At 53.1% G+C, this 16,188-nt stretch overlaps 1 protein-coding gene across 2 annotated transcripts; it reads right to left on the reverse strand.

Moving 5' to 3' along the window:
• Nucleotides 1-159: 159 nt before the first annotated feature.
• SPI1 (Spi-1 proto-oncogene) lies at nt 160-15,981 on the reverse strand. Of its 2 annotated transcripts, none has more exons than XM_081153892.1 (5): nt 15,698-15,981; nt 13,143-13,239; nt 2,543-2,730; nt 1,298-1,460; nt 160-845 (listed from the first exon to the last, which is right to left on the reverse strand). In XM_081153892.1, exons 1-5 carry the CDS (start codon nt 15,740-15,742, stop codon nt 526-528), a joined length of 813 nt encoding a protein of 270 aa, XP_081010018.1. In that variant the 5' UTR covers nt 15,743-15,981; the 3' UTR covers nt 160-525. The 2 variants fall into 2 exon arrangements, with proteins under 2 accessions (XP_081010018.1, XP_081010017.1); XM_081153891.1 differs by having other exon boundaries at nt 13,143-13,242; nt 15,698-15,923.
• Between the last annotated feature and the right edge of the window lie 207 nt (nt 15,982-16,188).

Genomic DNA, 16,188 nt, shown 5'->3' on the forward strand with positions numbered 1-16,188 from the left:
TTTCCACAGCTCTAACTCCTGGTGGATCACTGTGTCCTCGTGTCCCCACTGGGTAGGGTCCTCAGTAAATGCCAGACAGAGAAATGGGAAAAGGGGAGATCACACGGGGGTGGGGGGGTGGACAAACCATTTTCAAAGAGACTTTCTGTGCTGCAAGAGGACTCACTGAGAATAACTTTAATAAGAGGAAAGGTAAGGGGGGCGGTGAGAAGAGGGAGATGCTCAAAAACTAGGTTCAATTTACACAGATGTGGTAACTTCAAACTCCCAAGGAAGCGCCAGGCTGACCCTTTCTGGGGTCAAACACTCAAGTGCCTTTGGAGCTAGGGCTAGAGTCCTGAAGGGAGGTGAAGCGGGAGCGCGGGCAGGGGCTTGGAGGAGGGAGTGGGTAGTGAGTGAGGCCTGGCCGGCCACAGTCCTGCCCTGGCCCCCGGGAGCGTCCCTCCCTGTGTCCGGGCCGGCGTGGGGGTTAATGCTATGGCCAGCAGGGAGGCCTGGCCGGCCCAGCGGGTCACTGGCCGGGGCTCAGTGGGGCTGGTGGCGCCGCTCCGCCAGGCCCCCGCGGCCCAGCACCTCCCCGCTGAACTGGTAGGTGAGTTTCTTCTTGACCTTCTTGACCTCGCCCGTCTTGCCATAGTTGCGCAGCGCGCGGGCCATCTTCTGGTAGGTCATCTTCTTCCGGTTGCCCTTCTGGATGCCCCAGCGGTGTGCCAGCGCCTCTTTGTGCTTGGACGAGAACTGGAAGGTGCCCTTATCCTTGTCAACCCACCAGATGCTGTCCTTCATGTCGCCACTGCGGAGCAGGTCGAGCAGGAACTGGTACAGGCGGATCTTCTTCTTGCTGCCTGTGGGTGGGGTGGTCAGCGCCCCAACTTGGGGACCCATACCCCCCACCCCAGACAGGGGCCCCTGGGGGTTCTGTATGGGAAAGGATGGGATTGGGGGAGGTCCACGGGGAAACCGGCTGCCCCACCCTCTGCCTGGCACACACATTCACACTCACACCCACTCACACACAGCAGAGGGGCACAGACACTCACACCCGCCCAGGCTGTCACAGAGAGGCCTGTGTCCACTCACAGCTCTCATGCACATGTGTTCACACACTCACATAGGTATAGGCATTCATAGGTGCTCCCACAGGACACACGGAACACGCACATTGGTATATGTTCACACACGCACAGGTACACCCACACACTCAGCTCGTGGTAGGACTAACGCATCAGTAGGCCTGGCTGGCATGGACATGGGGCACAGATATGACCAAGTGGGGGCTGGGGCTGGACCCCCCTACCTGTTTCCCCATGCAGGAGGCCTGGCCCAGACTCCAGGCCATCGGCCTCCCCATCGGACACCTCCAGCGGGGGACTCTGCCGCTCACCCTCCTCTTCATCTGTGCTGGGCTGGGCCGGGGACAGGGAAGGGTATGGGAGGCACATGCGAGGCAGGTAGGAGACCTGGAAAAAGAGTTGAGGTCAGTGAGGGACGTCGGAAGCTCAGGGCTGCAGGGCTGGGGTCACTGAGTGAGAGAAGAGGGAGTGCCAAGGGTGGGGACGTCAGCAGAGGCCATGAAAAATTTGGAAGGGCCCGGCCAGGCGTGGCTCAGCGGTGGAGTGTCGACCTAGGATCCAGGCGATCGGGGTTCAATTCCCGGTCAGGGCACATGCCCGAGTTGCGGGCTCTATCCCCAGTCGGAGGCGTGCAGGAGGCAGCCGATCAATGACTCTCTCATCATTGATGTTTCTCTCTCTCTCTCTCCCTCTCCTTTCCTCTCTCTGAAATCAGTAAAGATATATATATATTTTTTAAAAATTTGGAAGGAGGCTGGGGACATTGGAAGTCCATCAGGTTACAGGCAGGGTCACCACACACAGGGTATAGGTCGTGGGGACAAGGGGCTGCTTGAATTCCCACCAAGCTGGGCCCCCTGGTTCATGGCCGAGTGGCCCAGGAAAGGGCCTCTTTCTTTCACACACACAAAGGTACTGTATGGACTATAAGTGGCCTGGGGTGAGAAGTGGGGGTGAAGAGGGCCAACGAGTTCACTACCCAAGTGAATGGGTGACAAGTGAGTGAAGGGGCAGTGGAGGTCAGTGAGGGGTGGTAGAGGTCACTGGAGGTCACTGACTGGGACTAGGGTTGGTGGGGCTGAGGAGGGTCAGGGATCTATGGGGAGAGGGAGGAGCCAGTAAAGGTCAGCGCAGGTCAGTGCTCAGTGACTTGGATGCCAGATCCATCAGGGGCTGGCCCTCCTGAGCCAGCAAGGGTCAGGAGGGCCCATGACAAGGCTGTTGGGGTCGAGTGGATCAGTGGGAGTGGATTATCTGGGCTCTGTCCATCGTGGGGGGAGAGCAGATAAGGGGCATGGGGTCATGAGGTCAGTCGGAGGGTCAGGAGGAGCCGTTGGGGCTCTGGCCGCCGTTGGCGCTGTGGGGCAGGAAGCCGAGTTGAGTAAGAGCCTATGTCAGCTTCCTGTGAAGCCTGGGCCTCACCACAGGCCATGGGCTCCTCCAGGCCGGGCCGGGCCATACGCACCCACCTGGTGGCTGAGGCCGGCATGGGCGGGCGCCATGGGAGTGTCCAGCACGTGCATCTGCTCCAGCTCCATGTGGCGGTAGAGCTGCTGCAGCTGCGGGGGCTGCACGCTCTGCAGCTCCGTGAAGTGGTTCTCGGCAAAGCTCTCAAACTCACTGTGCACGTGGTGCGGGTGGAAGTCCCAGTAATGGTCTGTGGGGCACAGGCGGGCAGTATGGGGTTAGAATCATTTAAAAAATAAGAATGCCAAGGTTGTGAGTTCAATGCCCCCTTAGGGCACGTACAAGGAGCAACCAATGGATACATAAGCAAGCAGAACAACACATCGATATTTTTCTCTCTCTCTCTCTTCCTTTCTCTCTCTCAAAAAATCAATAGCCCTGGCCAGTGTGGCTCAGTTGGTTGCTCTTTGTCCGTGCGCCAAAAGGTCGCCGGCTTGATTCCTGGTCAGGGCACATGCCCAGGCTGCGGGTTCAGTCCCTGGTTGGGATGTGTGTAGGAGGCAACTAATCTGTTTCTCTCTCGTACCAATGTCTCTCTTTCTCAATCCCTCTCCCTTCCTCTCCCTCTAAAAAAATCAATTAAAAAAACCACATTTTTTAAATATAAAAAAAAAAATTTTTTTTAAAAAGAATGCCAGATCTTATTAGGCAATTATCATGGGCCAGACTGGGCTACAGATTGACATCAGCCATCTAACCACCCAGCTTGTTATTTGACAATCCCCATTTTATAGATGAGGACCCTGAGGCTTGGAAAGGCTGCACACATAGTATGTCTGTGGTCAAAGGCCTGGTCAGTCAGGACCCAGGGCTGAAGCAAAGTCTGCATTCTCAACAACCTTTCTGTTCTGCCTCCCAGGCAGCCGCAAGGATGCAGGCTTTTGAGCCAGAGTCTGAAACGTGGTTCTGACATTTAATTCCTGTGTGACCTCAGGCACATGCATGGGCCTCTCTGGCCTCAGTTGACTCACCTGTAAAACGGGGATAATAATTATCAGGAGGTTACCAATGAGTTCACATTTGTAAAACTTCCAGCCCCAGAGTAGGCTAGGAGTTAAGACCTCCCAGTGGTTCCTGAGCTGACTGGCTGCCCCCAGTCACGTGCACACAGCCTAGTCACATGGCCAACGCGTATGACTGCAAAGCCACAGAGCTGGCATTCTTCACACACCAGAATCAGTCCAGGCTCATGGTGCTGCTCAAAGCCATGGCCTTGGGCAACTGTATCTGTTCAGCAAGGTTGCTAGGACCCGAGGCCTTCCTGGAAACTCCCCCGTGGGTGCTTTCAGTCTGCGGTGGAATGGACTCGAGTTTGGGGAATGATCACATGCCACAGGGAGCTCTGTCTTGGGACTCGGGCAGGTCTTCGACCTGGTTCCTCTGGGCACCTTTTCTAGGAACGAAAACTGCCACATATCTGAAGACTTCCTGGGTACAATTTGGGATCCAGATGAAGATGTGATAAAGTGACAAGAGGGATTTTCTCATGTCACCCAGAGTGTATGAGATGCTAGGCCAGGGCACTGTCTCAGGGACAAGCACAAGGCCCTGCAGGGGGACCACCACCAGCCTCATGTGCACATGTGTGTGTGATGTGTGTGTGTCTGTCTCCCTTTTTCTTTTTCTCTCTTGCACAAACATATATACACACTCACACATCCCTAAGAAATGACATGTGTTTTTTGGGCTCTGGGGTGGCTTTGCCATGTGACCCTGAGCCTCTAGTTCCCCACTAAAAGTTGGAGACCTGGCTGAGTAGTTACTGACCCCTCAGTCCAGACTCACAGATCTATGAGGCCACATGAACTAGAGGAGAGAAATGCATGATTTGGGAGTCAGGCAGAGCTGGGTTCAAATTCTGACTCTGCCATTTACCACGATATGACATGGGCAGGCCACTGCACTTTTCTCAGCCTCAGTTTCCTCACCTGTACGATGGGACTAATAATTACACCCATCTCCTAGGCTTGTTGTGAGGATGAAATGAGCCTGCAAAGTGCTTTGACTAGAACCTACCACAAAGCAAGGCTCAATCGACATCTATTACTATTATTACTACTGTTACTAGTTTATTCTAAAGAGCCTGGATTCGCAATTGAGCAAAGGGCAGATGCTTTATATATAGTTATTCCCTCCTCTTCTCCCTGCTCCTGTCACCTTAGTCAATGGCCCAGAGAAATAGTTTTAGGGGCCCTAGCTGTCACTCTGTCCCCGAGGCTGGAGTTGGGGCCACAGCATGAACCGTAATGGCAGTGACTGCTTTTGTTCAGCCCCACAGTCCCTGCACCTGGACCCAGCAAGCACATAACAAATGTTTCCTGCGTGAATGAATGAATCCTGTTCTCTTAAGGACTTTCCCTGGCTCTCCTCCACAAAAATCACTAAACCTGATTTAGGGAAAACAAAGCAACACTTAATTTGTACATTCGTCTTGCTGTGAGTGAGCGAGATCCAAAAACTCCCCGCGTGCTGTGGGGAGTTGGCGCTGTCCCTTAGAGACAGGCCCTTTGGGGGCCTGGGACTTAGTGAGCACATCGGGTTCCTCTTTAGCTGTAAATCCGCCCTTCGGCCCCACTCCTGGCCTTTCCCATTTCTGCCTTCCCCTACCTGAGCTGAAGTACCCAGATCTTCGCAGAATGCCCCATCAGTCCTACCCATCAACCCTCCACCCTCACACCCACTGCACTTTGGGGTTAGGGGGACCCCGAGTATACGCAGCTCTCCGGGTGTGGGGGAGGGCCCTGATTGCTCTTTCCCTCCCGTTCCCTACCCCTGTTCTAGTTCCACCTGAGACCATGGGCTCACTCTGGTGGTCCCAGCCTGAGGCCAACATTTCCCAAAGCACTTGAGTAGCCCTTCATCGGAGCCACGCTGGGTGCTACAGTATTAATCCTCCTTTTGCACATGAGGAAACTGACTCAGAGATTACAAGTCCCTTGTCCACAGGCAGTCATTGGTAAGGTCAGGATCCAAACCTCTCTGTGTATGACTCCAGGCACTGAGCTCTTACCACTCTACCATACCCCTGAGGAACAAGACTGTTAATGAAGCTTTAAGACCCATGGTAACAGACTTCAGTGACTGCTCTTACCCATCTGCATGTTTACCATCATCCACGCTTCATCCATCATCCATCATCCACTCATCCATCCATCCAAACATCCCTCCAAACATCTATCCATCCATCCATCCATCCATCCATCCATCCATCCATCCATCCAAACATCCATCCACCCAAACATCCATCCATCCATCCATCCATCCATCCATCCATCCATCCATCCATCCATCCAAACATCCATCCATCCATCCATCCATCCATCCATCCATCCATCCATCCATCCATCCATCCAAACATCCATCCATCCATCCATCCAAACATCCATCCATCCATCCATCCATCCATCCATCCATCCATCCATCCAAACATCCATCCATCCATCCATCCATCCATCCATCCATCCAAACATCCATCCATCCATCCATCCATCCATCCATCCATCCATCCATCCAAACATCCATCCATCCATCCATCCATCCATCCATCCATCCATCCATCCATCCATCCATCCAAACATCCATCCATCCATCCATCCATCCATCCATCCAAACATCCATCCATCCGTCCATCCGTCCGTCCGTCCGTCCATCCGTCCGTCTGTCCGTCCGTCAGCCAGCCAGCCAGCCAGCCAGCCAGCAATAACCCAGTCACCTAAACCTCTCATTTCCTCCCTCTAAACCAGCTCCCAATCTGGGACCAAAGTCCTATTCACACATCTGTATTCTTACTCAGTTTGTTGGTGTCATTAACACCTGTATGTCACCAGGACTAAAATAAAATAAAATTCAAAACAACTTTCCCACACACAAAAATTCAAGCCTTAAGTGTCATTTAGTTGACCTTATCTCCTCAGAGCAGAAACCCCAGCCGAAGCCAGGGCTCCCCCAGGGGAGCAGAAGTAAGAACAAGACAGAGAAAGGAGATGAGGAATTAAGAAAGCAAGAGCTGAGAAGAAACCTTCTCAGGAAATCACAGACCATTGGACAACGGCTCCTGAAGGCCAGCCTCCTGCAAATTGCTCGGAGATAGAAACTGAGGGTCCAGAGCAGAAAGCTCCACGTTTCACGGTACTTGTTCCTCTCTACCTTGGATCTTAGTTTTGGGGGCTTTAGTTATTTCCCTTGTTGCGAAGACAAATCTGTCAGGACCTGAGTTTCACTCATTCTGCAGCACCTCGCAATGTGCCTGGAATATGAAAGATGCTTATATATATTTATTGGATGGATAAGTCAGTGGGAGATGGATGGAGGGTTTCGTAGGTAAAGGGAAGGACAATTGGAAAGGTGAGTGAGTGGATGATTAGGTTGATGTGTGAATAAGTGGGCCGATGGTTAGTGGTATGAAAGAATAAAAGAGTGTATGGAAAGATGGGTAAATGGAGAGAAGGAGCCATACTCTGGAACTCTATTTCCTTTACCAATCCCATCACAAATAGCAAATCCTGTCAAAACCGGGAGGACAGCTGTTATCCCAAAACAGAAAATGACAAGTGTTGTCGAGGGTATAGAGAAATTGGAACACTTGTGCGCTGCTGGTGGGAATGGAAAATGGTGCCGCCACTGTGGGAAACAGTATGGTGGTTCCTCAAAAAGTTAAAAAATACAATTTCCATATGATCCAGAAATTCCACTTCTGAGTATAGATCAAAAAGAACCGGGAAGCCCAGCTGGCATGGCTCAGTGATTAAGCATCGACCTATGATCCAGGAGATCCTGGTTCGATTCCCAGTCAGGGCACAGGCCCGGGTTGCGGGCTCGATCCCCAGCAGGGGGCGTGCAGGGGGCAGCTGATCAATGACTCTCTCATCATTGATGTTTTTCTTTCTCTCTCTCCCTCTCCCTTCCTCTCTCTGAAATCAATACAAACATATTTAATAATAATTAAAAAAAAGAAGCAGGACTGGAAGAGATATCTGTACACCTATGTTCACAGCAACATTATTAACAATAGCTAAAAGCACCCTAGGTGTCCACTGACAGAGGAATGGATGAACAGAATGTAATATAAACATCAGTGGAATATTATTGAGCCCTAAAAAAGGAAAGAAATTCTGACACAGGCTGCGACATGGATGAACCTTGAGGACATTATGCTGAATGAAATAAACCAAACACAAAAAGGACGAAGGCTGTGTTATTTCACTCATATGCGGTACCTAATGTAGAGAAACAGAAAGTAGAATGGTGGCTGCCAGGGGCTGAGGGGAGGGGCAATGGGGGGCTAGTGTTTCATGAGGACAGAGTTTCACTCTTACAGGATGAAAGAGCTCTGGAGATGGATGACGGCAATAGTCCCACAACAACTTGAGTGTTCGTGCTGCCACTGAACTGTACACTTAAAAATTGTTATGATAGTAAACTTTCGATTATGGGTATTTCACCACAGTTGAAAAATAATCATAACAAATAGCAAATTCTGTGAGCCCTGCCTTTAAAAATCCACCCTGGGTCTGTCCACGCCTCCCTCTCTACAGCCACCACCCCTGTCCAAGCCCCGTCACCTCTTGCCTGACCGTTCCAGCACTTTCCTGCTCTGCTTTCTCCCTGATCCTATGCTTGCCTCCTCCCCATCTGCTCTCCGCACAGCAGCCAAAGTCATCCTTTCAAAAGCCTATTCAGTGGAGCTGCTAGAGACTGGGAGAAGCTGCTATAAACTTCCAGAGAGTCAAAACAAAACAAAAAACAAACAATAGCTTACATTCCAAAACGAGGGTGTGGAAAGGCATCGGCTTCCTAAGAAAACCAGAAGGCAGGAGAGAAACGCTTTCACATTTCTAAGGGAAAAATGATTTTTAACCCAGATTTATACCCGGCCAGGCTGCCGTTAATCAAATGAGAGCAGAGGTGAAAGACACGGGGTAAAACAAACAACCACAAAACCTTACCCCTGGCCTTTCTCGGAAACTGCACTGATAAGAATAACAAATCCCTGTAGTATAACACTCACTGCTCTAAGCGTTATACATGCAGTAGTGCAAGCCTCACAGCAATCCTGTGAAGTAGAAGAGAAAGCTGAGGGCAGGGAGGTGAAGTAACCTGCCCGTGGTCACCCCAGGTATCAGCGGAGGGGGGGGTGGGACCCCCAGCAGCCTGGCCCAGGACGAAGTCTCCTTGCTACGCTGCCCCTCAGAAACGCGGGGACGAGACATACAGGTAAAGTACGCCGTGTGGCTCAGCTGTGACGGTCCCATGGTCGTAATCAAGGAAAACTCAGGTGCTGATTTAACAAAATTACCGTATCGAGAAAGACTAATACTGTGTGATCTCACTTATACGTGGAATTTTAAAAAACAACTCATAGAAACAGAGATGAGATTTGTGGTTGCCAGAAGCAGGGGGTGGGTAGTGGGTGGGGGAATTGGCTGAAGGTGGTTAAAGGCATAAATTTCCAGTTATAAAATAAGTAAGTCCTGGGGATGTAACACACTATGATGACTATAGCTAACACCACTGTGTGGTATGTTTAAAAGTTGCTAAGAGAGTATATCTTAAAAGCTCTCATCACAGGGAAAAACTTTTTTTGTAACTATACAAGGTGGTGGATGTTAACTTGTAGTAATCATTTCATTCTATATGTGTGTGAGGTCATTATGCAGAACACCTTAAATGCATACAGTGTTATATGTCAATTGATTAATAAAATTAGAAAGAAAGAAAAAAATTACTACGTAATTATCTTGGTGTGTGGAGAAGTGTGTGAGTGTGTGTGTATTGTGAATGACTAGAAAGCCAAATTGTTGTCTCTCATAGTACAGGTGAATAGGTACTATCCCAAATTTAAAAATCAAGCTAGATTCATCTCCACCTAGCATACAGAAAGTGCTCAATAAATGTTTGTAAATGAGTAAAGTTTGTAAATTGTTCTAAGTCTCTATTTCAAATCTGCATGCATACATTTACATAGCACTGGAAAAATAAATTTTTTTAAGATTTTTAAAATTGATTTTTAGAGAGAGAGAAGGGGAGAGGGAGAGAGAGAGAAACATTGATCAGTTGCCTCCTGCATGCCCCCTACTGGGGATGAAGCCCACAACCCGGGGATGAGCCTTGACCAGGAATTGAACCAACAACCTTTCAGTGATGATGCCCAACCAACTGAGCCACAATTATAATCTATCTCTGATATGCTATGTATGTCATGAAAAAATTCTATAAGTTTAAGTAAAAAATAGCAAATAGAGCAGTGTGATAGCACAATTCCATTTCTGAACAAATAGACTATGCACGGGCCCGGCCGGGCGTGGCTCAGCGGTTGAGCGTAGACCTAGGATCCAGGAGGTCACGGTTCCATTCCTGGTCAGGGCATGTGCCCTGGTTGCGGGCTTGATCCCCAGTAGGGGACTCTCTCATCATTGATGTTTCTATCTCTTTCTCCCCCCTCCCTTCCTCTCTCTGAAATCAATAAAGACATATTTTTTAAAAATAGACTATGCATGTGTGTATTCAAATATTTACAAACCTACAGGATTATATGTGTAAAGTAAAATGTCTGCAAGGATAGACTGAGGTGCTCTCAGTGGGGAGAGTGAGGGTGGGAAGAGGGAAATATTTTATTTAATATACTGTTCTATTTTTTAGATTTTTGCAATGAGTATTTGTTATTTTAATAATTAAAATTTTTAAATTTATTATTTTTTCACCACACACACACAAAGTAGGTTATTCAGATCATGCTATTTTCCTGCTCTAAACCTCCAATGACTCCTATTGCTGGTAGGATAAAATTCAAACTCCCACCATGGCCTTCAGGCCCTGTGTGGTCTGCCCCCTGCAGACTCCGTTTTCATTTTATCTCCACCCGCTACCCCGTGCTACTCTGGCCCCCTACCTAGAACACCCTGCCCCCCCCCCCGCCTTTGCATGCAAGTTCCTTCTCTTCACTCAGATGTCCACTCAACTCTCACCTCCTCAGAGGCCCTCCCTGACCACCCACATTAAAGTGGCCCCCACACAAACATGCCACATTGCATTACTCTGCTTTTTATAGAACTGATGATTACATGCCTGCTTATCTACTGTCTCTCTCCCTCACTGGAACACAGCTCCATGGGAGGAGTGGCCTTGTCTATCTTGTCGCTTTAGAGTAGAGCCTCCAGTGCCTAGAACAGTGTCTGGTGCGTCGCATACAGTCAGAGGCTGTTTGGTGGATCTGTAGACAATGGGTTGGACAACAGGTGTTGGGTGGATGGGTGGCTGGCTGACCGGTTGATCTGTCCCAGAGTCCTCTGCGCTTCTCCCTCTCTCCAGCTGCCTGGGGGAGGCAGCAAAGCCTGAAAGCTTACCAGCCTGGTACTCAGTACATGAGCTCAGACATTCCCTGCATCGCCTTGTTTAATCATCACCACTCTAGGTGGTATTTTCATGTCCTCGATTTTATAGATGAGGAAACAGGGTCTCAGAGAGATTGCCACTTTCTCTAAGGCTACACAGTGGTGAGTGATGGACGCAGGCCTAGACTCAAGTCCGGCTCCAGTGCCTTCTCACTAAGCCTCACTGCCTAAAACTTAGACCAAGAAACATACAAGAGCTGGGGGGAGGATGTGGGGGTGTCTCTACTCTTGAGCCTTCAGATAATACCTTCCAACAGGTATTAGGAGGGGGCGCCCGATCAGATGCCTAGAGGAGTAGGGGCTGGGGCACGTGGGGACACTGGAGGAGTCTCTGAAGACACTGAGCCTTCAGGACCCAAACGGGGCGCTCAGGCATCTAATCAGGAGTCATTGATAGAGCCCCACCCAGATATAAGGGATCCGTCTGGGCACTGAGCCAGGAAAGAACAGGCTTTCTCTAAAGTCCCTCCATCAGCCAGCCCCATGCCTAGCTCACTTCTAAATATCTGAACAGAATCGCCGCATTACACATTACAGGAGGGAAAACTGAGGCTTCAGTAGACCCAAAGGAAAGGCTCCTGAACCCAGTGAAACTGGGAGGGCGCCAGGCCCCAAGCGAAAGGATCCCTAATGCTGGAAGGAGTCCGAGGCAGTCCAGAACTTGCTGGAACCAAGCTACCCTGCTGCCTGGAGCCACCAGGGGGCGCCATTCCTCAAGCCCAGAGGGACAGTCTCAGTGCTGACTGCTAGGAGACCCCGTCCCCACTAGGGGTGCTGGGGTAGATTTGGGTGAGGGAGACTTTCTCTCTAAATTGCCTGGGTTTTCCACAGAGAGGATGCACTTCTTGTAGAACTATAAGTCAGTTTCAAAGGATGGAAAAGAGAGTATTTTAAAGCCCTTCCAGCCCTGGGTTTCTGAAAGAAGCCCGTGGGTTCCCTGATGTGGCCTTGAGGTCCATCCACCACCTCCTCCCAAGACAGGGCTTCCAGGTGTGGTCTTTATAATAGCTGCCAGGTGTGGGCTCCAGGCGACGCTGTTCGCAAGGTTTGGCAGCAGATATGAGGGCCCTAAGTAAGGTCTCTCCGCACGCGGCACCCCTTGTGGCTATCAGGGTGAGACTCCACAGATGTGCCTGCAGAATGGAGCTACAGGTGTGACTGGCCCCCAGGTGTGGCCTTCAAGTGTGAAACCTTGCTCAGCTGGGACACCCAGAGTGACCCTCCCTCTGGGCCTGCCCAGGTCCCAGAACCCCGGTGAGGACCCATTAACTAGGCTGCATCACCTTTGCTTCAGGGGTGTCTCCATCAATATGCCAGACCCACTCCCAGCCTACCGCCCAGGTCCCCGCACCTAATACCTCTCTCTCTGCCCCTCTCCCCTCCCCCCCCCGAATATGCTCTGGGATCGAAGCTGGGCCTTGGGGTGAGCAGGTGCACCCAGACAGAAGGGTTTCCGAGCCCAGGCTCCATTCTCACCCCCACCCTGCAAACAGGGGGCTTTAGCCCCTGCTGAATAAGGGGATCCTCAGAGCCACCTTTACCCCAGCAATTGTCAAATTAGGGTCGTTCTGCCCCCCCAGGGAACATTCCAAAATGTGTGGAGACACATTTGGTTATCGTGATTGGTGGTCCTACCGGCACCTAGTGGGTAAGAGCAAGGGATATCACTAATATCTCACAATGTACAGGACAAGCTTCACAACATAGAATTATCTGGCCCCAAGGGCCAAAAGAGGTTAAGAAATGCTGCTAGCTACACAGCAGGGAGTGGGCCTGCACCAGCAGTTCGGGGTAAGGGGGTGACAAGAACAGAGGAGGAAGGAGAAATTGGGGGGAGCAGAGAGGGAAAAGCACTGGACCTGGAGCAGACACCCGGGTTCCCTGACCAGCTGTGCGACCTTGTCCAAATCACTTAGCTTCCTAAGCCTGTTTCCTCATTTGTAAAAAGACCACAAGGACTGGACAAGAAGATAAATGTGAAAGAAGCTGACTTCCTGCCATGGTGCTCCAAAGATGCTCAATAAACGGAGGCTGGGGTGTGGGGTGTGGGGTGCGGGGGAGTGTGGAGGTTTAGGAACTAGCTTGATCCGATTCTCAGAATTCCAAAGAATCCCTGGCAACCATTTCTTCTTTTCTTTCTCTCCAGACTCCAGGAATCACTCAGGCACCCAGACCGGGCTGGGGAAGTGGGGCGGGAGGGCCCTGTACTCACCACTGTGGCTTTCTCCATCACTGCTGAGATAGGGGTAGTATTCGTGTGTTTGGCGTTGGTACAGATCTGTGTCATAGGGAACCAGGTCTTCCGATGGCTGCTGAGAGAGGAGGGTGTCAGGCCTCAGACTGGTGGGGAGGCCCTAGCCAGGTTTGCAGCCCCCAGCATGTTGGGGCCACATCATCTTCCCAGAATGAGCAGCTGCATTGGGCTCTCTCTGCTTGGGTCTGGGAGAGACCACTCAGTGGGAGCAGGGACCCAGGAGAGAGCAGGAGCCTTGGCTCCTGCAGAAAGGGAGTGACAGGGACCCTGGAGGTCGGAGGTCAAAAGAAGACCAGGGCTGAAGGGAGAGCACCACCTCCCTCCACCCCCACCCCACCCTCTTCACAGTCACTGCACCCTCACACCCGCACCCCACTCTTGAGCCAGTCTCAAAGGCACCCTCTCACTGCACACTGGTGCACCCTCAGCCCCGAAACAGACACGCAGTTCCCATGACACATTCACACCCACATCCCACGTAGCCACTCACGCCCACAGGTCCTCTCGCACTCACTAAAGATCACTCATGTCCACATGCACATGTGGTCACATACACACAGACACTCACTGGAGGCCCGCACAGCCACCGATTCGCACGCACAGCCGCACGCTTGCCTTCAAGCACCTTAAACTCGCCTTCGAACTTCCATCCCCCACAGTCACGACGTTCTGCCTGCACACTGGCCCTCACGCACACATGCCTGTCCTGCCACAGCCTCCACAGCCCCGCCCCGCCCCGCATTCCCTCTCACAGCCTGTGCCCAGCCCCGGCCTGCTCAGGGCCACCCCAACGGCTGTTCACACGGATGGGTTTCACAGCGCTCACCCAGCAGGCTTTGGGGGCCACGGGATGGCCAGAGTCTTGATTCCCCTCATTGCCCCTCATCCATCCTCTTTGTGACACCCTCACTGGGTTCCTCCCGTCCCTCCTCCCGCCCCCTCCCCCCTCCTCCCCCTCACTCACTGGCACAGGCACAGGGACATGCACACCCAGTCTTCTCAGCAGTCATCAGGTCTCTCCCCACCCCGAAGCGTGTGCCCAAGGATTGCACAACAGTTACTCTGGCTCTCAGGGCTTGGGTTGGGGGCCAGGGCTGCCTCGGGAGCCCACCTCCCCTCCCAGGAGTACTCAGAGTCGCCCCTGGGCTGGGAGAGGGGCTGAAGGGTTAGGTATCGGAGCCCAAGATGTGCCTCCAGCCCCTCTCTATCTGGAGTTTAGGGATTGGAGGTCAAGGGTCAGAGATAGGGTGGTCAAGTCCCTGAGCCTACTGCTTTCTTGAGACAAAGTTGGCTCTTCCAGGGACCACCTCCATCAACCCCTGCTGGCCCCCCACCTTCTTGGTCCCAGGTCGGGGAAGGGTGGGACAGGGCCGGGTCAGGGAGCTAGCTGGCTGGTGCTGTCAGGGCAAGTGAGGAGGCCGGGAGCCCAGCACCGGGTTTTCAGGCAGGGCAGCTGGGCAGCAGGATGTCAGGGCTATGGTGCCTCCCTCGGGCTGCGGCTGGTAGCTGGGGTGGGCGGCTGGGGTGGGGGGCAGGGAGCTGCCTCTAGTCCGGGAAAGCTGAGTCAGGTGGGCAGGCCCTGCCTAACCCTTCCCGGCCCCCTAGGGCTCCCCACCCTTGCTGCGGAGATGGAGTGAGAAAAAGAAAGGGACTCTTTCAGAGGAGCCTGAGTCTGACACCCACCTAAGGCTGCAACTATCATCCAGAGCAGGGACAGTGGGGAGCTGCCCTGTCCTTCCTGGGGTCCCCTAGTCCTGTTCTTCACCTCCAGTCTGTCCCTGGCCCAGACTCAGCCCCTGCCCTAACTCCAGTCCAACACTCGACCAGGTCCTACCCCAGCCCCAATCTCAGCCCCAGGATGTCTCCAACCCCAGCCCCCACCCTCTTCTCCCTGATCCCCAGCCCTAGCCCCAACCCTAACTGCAGCCCTAGTCTCTGCCCCACCCCTGGCCCCTGCCCCTGCCTCTTGGGGACCTGCGGGCCCTAGGCCCAGACCCTTTGGTCAACAACCATGTCCTCTGTGCCAGGCCCCAGGCTGGGCACTGGAGACCCAGGCTTTTAGCAGCCTCAGTCTCCAGGAGCTCCCAGGCCATGGCCGAGACCTCTGGCCCATTGCCTCCTGCTCTCAAGGCTTTACTGTCCTAGGGACTGGCTTCCCCCCATGCCGGCCTCCCCATCCCCTCCTCTACCGCCTCTCTGTCGCCACCATCCCCATCCTCGGCCCAGCACCCTGCCCTGGAGCTCAGGCCTGCCACCCAGCCCCATCTATAAATAACCGTTCAGGCCCCACCGATCACAGCCCCCCATGGGCCCAGCCCGCAGCCTGCCAGGGCATGCTCTGAGGACCCAATGGCCCCCTCGCTGGCTCTCAGGCCAGGAGCCCCAGGGAGGAAACACCAGCTTCCCACTGATAGCAAGCCCGGAGGGCGGCCAGTGGGCTGGCGGGCTGGTGGGCAGGCGGGCGGGCGTCCGAGGGCCACAGGCTGGGCTGGTGGAGAAGTCCCAGTACTCACAGGGGGGACGAGGGGAAACCCTTCCATTTTGCACGCCTGTAACATCCAGCCGAGCTCCGAGCCGGTCAGGTCCCAGGTCCCCTGCCTCAGTGGGGCCCAGTGCGGAGCCCCTTGGGATAGGAAGCCCCGTCAGGGGCTAGACTGACTCAGGCGGGCGCAGGGCTCAGGCCTGCCCCCTGAGCTACAGGAGCCCTGGGTGAGCCCCCTCCCTTGACATTGCAAGGCCAGCGCAAGTTCCTGATTTTATCGAAGGGCCTGCCACTGGAAGATAGTCCCCTTGGGGTGACATCACCGCCCCAGCCCGTTTGCATAAATCTCTTGCGCTACAGGAAGTCCCTCGCCACTGGGGCAGGTGGTGTTCCAGGGGCTGGCCTGGGAGGCTGTGGGGGCCAGGCCCCCTGCCCAGAGGAAGCTGGGACTGTGAGGGGCTGCCTTGGGGACTGAGGTGGGGAGGAAGAGTGGGAGAGAGGAAGGCTAGCTCTACCACAGGG

This window comes from Miniopterus schreibersii, assembly GCF_964146895.1.
Source record: "Miniopterus schreibersii genome assembly, chromosome: 12".
Lineage (NCBI taxonomy): Eukaryota > Metazoa > Chordata > Mammalia > Chiroptera > Miniopteridae > Miniopterus > Miniopterus schreibersii.